General features: G+C 35.2%; 1 protein-coding gene across 2 annotated transcripts; it reads left to right on the top strand.

Annotated features, from left to right (window-relative positions):
- The first annotated feature begins 2,304 nt into the window (after nt 1-2,304).
- Nucleotides 2,305-6,568, top strand: LOC147509184 (uncharacterized). 2 transcript variants are annotated; one of them, XM_086601485.1, is made up of 3 exons: nt 2,305-2,778; nt 4,945-5,067; nt 6,164-6,568. In XM_086601485.1, exons 1-2 carry the CDS (start codon nt 2,370-2,372, stop codon nt 5,034-5,036), a joined length of 501 nt encoding a protein of 166 aa, XP_086457611.1. In that variant the 5' UTR covers nt 2,305-2,369; the 3' UTR covers nt 5,037-5,067; nt 6,164-6,568. The 2 variants fall into 2 exon arrangements, with proteins under 2 accessions (XP_086457611.1, XP_086457612.1); XM_086601486.1 differs by having other exon boundaries at nt 2,312-2,778; nt 6,169-6,568.
- The last annotated feature ends 323 nt before the right edge of the window (nt 6,569-6,891 follow it).

Below are 6,891 nucleotides of genomic sequence, written 5' to 3'. Positions count from 1 at the left end.
TTTGAGAAAGTAGGACATCCATAGAACATAGCCAAAGATAAATTGTGTAACAATACCATAGGATTCCATACTTTTACATTGATTAGCAATAATTTCATGAAGAGAAGGGCAAAACTCGAAAACGAATAGCAATTCAAAAGGGAAAAAAAATAAAAACCCAACATCAAAAGATTTTTTTGAGTGTCGAGCATGAATAAGCTTCAAACAACATCAACAAAAAAATGAAAATATATTTGTGAAAAAATGTCAATAAAATAGTGTTATCAGTTCAGATCTTAAATTGTGTTAATTAAGAAAGAGAGATAGCAAGAGGAAAGAGACTTACAAACATTGGGCTACTCAGATAGTCCTCTGCATAATTGCTTTCATCTTGTGCTTGCTAATCACTTTTCTAGCTTGTTCCACTCTACTTGTTTCTTCAAATCCTAATAAAAGAAAATTAACTCGTTAAACTACTAACAAAAACAAGGTTTCTTAAAGGAGGTTTGGCAACACTATAGAAAGCATTGATGTGCTTCTGAACTTGCATCTGGGTACCTACACAGATTTGTCATAGACGATACATCTAATTACTTTAGTAATGCAACAGGTTTAAATTAGGCAGTGTCCGTTGCTTCATGTTCAAGATAATTCCTCACATGCTTAGCTACCATATGTTTCACTATCAAATGATCGATGAAAATGGCTAAAAAGTGAACAGTGTGACAGTCCTTATAATTACAAACACCATTCATACCCTTTAAGATGATAGAGTGGGAACTAAAACACCCATTGAGTTGTTTGGGGAATGAGAGAGAATCCCAACCACTGGTAGGATGACATCTCAGCGACAACCTATAAAGAAACTATAGTAGTATGTTGTACCTATTTTTACATAAAACTCCTTCTTCTATTATATTTTGTGTGCAAACTTCCTCTGTTCAATGCAAATTTATCACATGTTTAGTTTTGTCAATGCAAATTGATTTAGCACACCTATCTTCATAACAAAAAGCTCAAGCCAACAACAGTTTGCATTACTGAGATATCGATAATAAGTAGGTACTATACAATGAGCATAGAACGAACCAAATGGGCTTGCAAACTTCTATGCAGATTGCTCCAACCCCCCTAAAGTATGTTAATTATCACATGATTTATAATGTATTGATCCAAACCAATAAAAGTTATTATTTGAACCATGGTCCATGAGATCATATGATATTATAGCCAATGCAAATATTGAACTACATATGCAAACATTGATATAGAGAAATACCAATCCGACAATCTTATTTTCGAAGGAAAATTAACTTAGCCATGAGAAATACACAATTGAAAGAATAAGAAGATTAAAGAGAAATACTCCGTTAGAAGAAATGAAAACTATGAAGCCAATATCAATCACAATGAAAACCGCCCAACCGCAAAAACCTCAAAAGTTGAATTACAAAAACCAAATAAATCGGCGAGACACGCACACTTTGAACTAAATAGTTTCTTTCGTAGTTTTGTGAGACCCAAATTTCAGCCAATAAAAGGCTAATAGTTTAATTGAATCAAAACATAAACCATTTGAAATTTGGGGAAAAAGAACAACCAAAGCAAAAGAAGAAAGGTTGATAGAAACTTTACCATGTATATGGCATGCGTTGGCTTTGGGTGAAGAAGACAACACATTGATTTTTCTAATAGAATCATAGCTTGAGAGAGATCGGAAGTAGTTTGGAGAATTGGAGAAGGCGAACAGAGAGAATGACTATTCTGTTCAACTTCTAATCGTGTATAATTAATTGCAAGCCGTTTTCTTTGATTCGAGAGAGAGAAAGAGAGTTGAAGGAGAGAAAGAGTGGTTAGGAGTGAGGAGACTAAAGGTTTTTGATCTTTGGATAATAGTAATAACTAATATACTGCTAAGCAGTGGGGACTGAGCGGAGAGGGAGAAGGAGAGATTGAGAGTGCGTGGAGAGGGAGAATGAGAGGGACGAAGAGAATAGAAGAGATGAGGACAGACTGACGGAAACCAACCAAACACTTTTTTGTCCGCGTACTCCTCTTCTGCCCAGAACGTTTGCTCCGTTCACTTGATTAATAAACTTTTATTAAGGCAATGAACACTTAAATTCTAATTTAAAACATTTAATTGATTATTAATCCAACGTTCCTGAAATCGAATTCCAACCGCGAGTAAAAAAACAGCAGTTGATATAGATATTTTTGTCCCCTTTACTAATTTCTTTCGACTGAGGAGTGTGTAAGTGTGTTTCAGCCTCGAGTACCACGTGTCCTTTTCATTTCATTCCACAAATCGGACCAAACAGAATGTCGGCATTTTAACAATAAAAAAACCAATCGAAATAAAATTCTTCTCTCTGCGAAAAAAGAAAAAAATGGCCTTATCTCAAAACCTCCTCCGTTTCACATCTACCTCCGCATCCTCACTGTCAATCCTCTCAAAAAAGTCCTCGAGATACGTGAACAACAGATCCAGATCAACCCAATCAGAAAACAAAGGTGGGCAATTAATAGAAGTTGATTTAGAAGCAGCAAATCCAGAGAATAATGAATTATTAGGTGGAATGAGAAGATTAGAAGATGCAATACATGGTATAATAGTAAGACGTTCGGCGCCAGATTGGTTACCTTTCATACCGGGTTCTTCTTATTGGGTCCCACCTCGTAAACGTCCATATGGTTTAGTTGAATTGGTTGGGAAATTAGCTAATCCTTTATCTGAAGAAGAGTCTCTTTCTCTTAGCTCTGTTCGTGGTTGGCCTTCTTCCTCCTTCTTCGTTGACGGTAAAATGCTTTGATTCGACCTTTTCATTGAATTACTAATTGATAACTTGGAGAAAAAATTTGTCGCGGATGCCCATGACTTGAATGTCATACAAGGAATTGATGGGGGTTTCTTGTGGAAGGAGTCGGTAGAACATTGTCCTTGTTGCCATGCAATCAAAATGTTTGTGCTATAGGATTTGTTTGTGAGGTAGATCTGCTTCATACAGCATCCTGTTGGATGATTCCTATACCTCACTCGAAACAGTTGTAGATATCCTTTTTACTGTTTTTATACCCGTACATTTTGGAAAAAATAAGATGTGAAGCTTGAAAAAAATATGTATGTAAAGGTGATTGCTAAACCCCCGGTATTAGAAAAGCAAAAGGGAATATGTGGTTAAGAATTCATTTTTTTTCTTTATTGGCTAATTAAAGGAGATAAAAATTTGTTTATTGGGGTTTTTATTAGTGGAGAGGTTCCAAAGATTTTATTAGATTGTGTGATTATTGAAGATGTTTACAACTTTTCGTGCAATGGCTTGATGAAAAGTAAAATTATGTGTTGGATCTGTTCTGGTTGACGGTCTCTTGACACATTCTTACATCATCTATAAGTTGCACCCTTAGAAAGTATGTCCAAGTATTATGATTGAACTATTTGTTTCATAGATTAATCATATGCTTAGAAATTTAGAAGCTTAAAGGATTTTGAAATTCAAGAGATGGGAGAAGCTTATGGCTGGTATACTGTATTGATAGGGTCAGAAAATATACTCTTTTTAGAGGTTTTTGCTTTTACATTTATTTTGGTTCAACTGTTTTTAACCTAAAGTCTTGGGGAATGCTGATGTTCACCATCTCTTTGAGGAAAATTGATGAGAATGTGTCCTAAGTGGCGTACATGTCTTACTGGTCAAGTGGTTGTTCATTAGCTATGTTACATGAACATGCCATATTTTAAAAATAATTCGCGTTGGACACGACACAGACACATATTGTATGTGATATATCTCAATTTTTATTATTTTGCCGTGTTAGACACTTTGTATCCGTGTCGGATATGGACTCACGTATCCGTGTCAGTGTAACTTAGTTTATAAGCAGTTCATTTAGTTTCTCAGTATTGTTTAATGGAGTAAAGAAAAAGATAGAACAGAAAACAAGAAGAACAAAAAAAAAATAACAAAAATGGCATTCGGTTTCTTTTGATCTTAGCATGATATGGAACTTCATTTGGTCATGAGTTTGTGTTATTCCTTGAATCTTTATTTATACGGTAGTACTATATTTCATCACCTGTGGCAGATGAGAATATAAATTTTCAATCTTCATATCCTATGATTTTTAATTTTGGTTTCATGGATATCATGCACTGGTCATGAGTACTGATTTGATCATGGGACAAAAAATTAATGTCAGTTGTTTGCTCATTAAGACATATTTACTAGACTGTAGTTGATACTGTATCACTTTGAACCTTCTTAAAATGTCAGCACTTTAAACCATAACTTTGAAGCTCTTTTTATGTTTCTAGTAGTAAAAGTCAGAAAATTGTAAGGAGATCAGATATTGTGTCATAGTCAGTGGTTAGCTATGCTTTGAAGTTACTTGGAGACCTATCTGCACAATTATACTTGTGAACCACTGGAAAGATAGGGACCCTAAGCACGCCTTAGTGAAGTGTGGAAACAATTTTTGCTTTTGAGTTACTGGGAGACCTATCTGCATGATTGTACATGTAAACCACTGAAAAGATAAGGACCCTAAGCGCGCCTGAGGGAAGTGCGCAAGCAATTTATGCTTTGAAGTTACTTGAAGACGTTTTTGCATGATTGTATATATATAGCAACAGCATATTGGGACCAAGCATGGTTCAGGGATGTGGACTAGCAAATGTCATTAGTTGTGAGGGCATAGGGGTTCTTCTTGGGCATTGAGTAGGTCCTTGCTACTTGGCATATTATTTGTAAAATTATACTTTTTGGTTCCAAACATCAAAATGGCTCTAATAAAGGAAAAAAGAAAATGAATGGGGAACTTTGGATTTTAATGAATGGAGAACTTGTTCCGTGAGTGAGAATAAGGATAGCATTCTTTTATAATTGTAGAAAGATTGATTTTAATACGAATAGATGATCTGTGTGGAACTGCAGATATTAACATGTTTCAGTTTTACTCTTGCAGATGGTTTTGTCACTGCAGGCGCATCCCCTTATCCGGTAGAGATGGAAACAAATTCTATAAATGCAACTCAGTCGGAGGATGAGGAGGGTTGAAGCACTCCCTGTCACAAGATGGGTCTGCAGGGTGAGATTAGTTTCCCTAGCCCATACTGTTTCTGCTTAGCTATAGCGTTCTAATTTAAGTTCTACTGTTATCTTCTCCATCATACGTGTATTCTACTACGTTAGAAATCTGTGACTCTGTGTTTAACTCTTAATGAATAAACTGCAAAATTATCAAAGTATTCTATTATGTTAGAAATCTGTGTGTAACGTTTAATGAATAAGATGCAAATTTATCAAAAGAAATCCGTCTTTATCTTTTAAATTCAAATCTGATGTTCGATTGGTTACTGTTACTTGGGGATTTTAAGTCCTGAGCTTCTTTTGCTTGTGGGTTGGTCATTCTGTTGGATCACGTAGACAATTAGTATTGAGGCAATCACTAAGCTGGATGGAATGCAGTTAGGGCATGGATGATCATGGAGAAGAAACTCATGTGCCCATGTTCATCCATGTCCTTGCTCAGTCGCTCTTGGGTGGGACACTTTTATTTGTCAATTTATCTTTTTTTGGGTAACAGGGTAGTATGCTGGTAGGGTATTTAAAGAATGTCTACTTAAGTCTGTCTGGTTTGTGGAATTTCAATTTCTATTTAAAAGAGAATGAGAAGTAGCACCATGTGTTTAGAAGTAAAGAGATGTTGCACCATGTAGAGGTAGAAATCACTATAATTATTTGAGTTTTAAGGAAACAGGTTTTCTTTTTAAATAAGAGTAAACATGGGATTACTTAATCTTATCTGCCTCTAAAAACATGGCGCTAGCTCTCTCACCCTCCTAAAGGAAGCCGCTACTTCACTCATCTCTCTAGGAATCCAAAATTCCGTGAACCAAACTCAGCTTTAGTGTCAATTTCATTTTGACATTTTTATGCATTTTTTGTAGTATGTGACGCTTAGACACTCAGTAGTAAATTGGTTTGGGAAGAGAATTTTCTATGAACACAGTTACGATAAAGTATAATGCAACCGCTAGTCTCCTACTGGGCTATGCGTGTTTTTTAGTTAATTTGTTCAGTTCATTTTGGCCCCTGCAGTTTGTTATTTTCTTGTCAGCATATTTGTCAAGAAAATCCTAGGTTTGAATTGTATTTGATCCAAATTAACTTCCTTTTGACAGTTCAGTAGCTGGGGATGGCTGGTTCCTCTTCTCTGTAAATAAGGTAACAGTAAAATGAGAAATGATAAGCGGCACTCATGGATGGGTAGTTGTACAGATCTGATGTGGGTGGTTCTGGAGAAAGCATTTGTTCCACTGCTACTGCACCTAGCCACTCAAAGATTTTACCCATAAGTCTGACCTGCTCGCTGAGATCACATGCTCTTTGGCTAGATTTGTTTGTAATTTTAAACTGAAAACCGCTGAAAACCGCTTGCTGGCTGTTTTAATTATATAACTTGTCTTTCCTGGATTAAAGATATAGTTTAATGAGTGTATGGTTCGACAATGAATGATATTGTGTTTGTGAGTTTGAATTGATAACGTTAATAATGAGCAGAGAAGGGAGCCCGAGGTTGTAAGCCAGTTGAGATCCTTGTTAGCAATTTGGCAAGGCAAAAATTCGGGATGGGAATAATTCAAGAATCATTCAAAAAAATGGTACGGTCAAATATTTGGTTAAAAATTCGCAATACCGCAATTATGTGGTGTTTAATTAATATGTGTTTTAAATGTTTTGTTGCAAAATTTTGGAAGTAAAAAATTCGTGATATTATGTTAGTAAATATTAATAATAATTGTCATTTTTTATAATATAATAAATATGTCTAAACAATTTAGTTATGAAAACATTGAAACCAATTGAACGATATAGACATAGGTATTTTCATTTATTTGTTCTTAGATTG

This window comes from Coptis chinensis, chromosome 3, assembly GCF_015680905.1.
Source record: "Coptis chinensis isolate HL-2020 chromosome 3, ASM1568090v1, whole genome shotgun sequence".
Lineage (NCBI taxonomy): Eukaryota > Viridiplantae > Streptophyta > Magnoliopsida > Ranunculales > Ranunculaceae > Coptis > Coptis chinensis.
The sequence above is the reverse complement of the archived record's forward strand: the minus strand, read 5'-3'. Positions and strand labels throughout refer to the sequence as shown.

Bases quoted from the DNA above. Each gene is read 5' to 3' on its own strand.
- LOC147509184 (XM_086601485.1), top strand. From the start codon at position 2,370: ATGGCCTTATCTCAAAACCTCCTCCGTTTCACATCTACCTCCGCATCC. The intron at 2,779-4,944 runs GTAAAATGCTTT...TTACTCTTGCAG, and splicing joins TTCCTCCTTCTTCGTTGACG to ATGGTTTTGTCACTGCAGGC.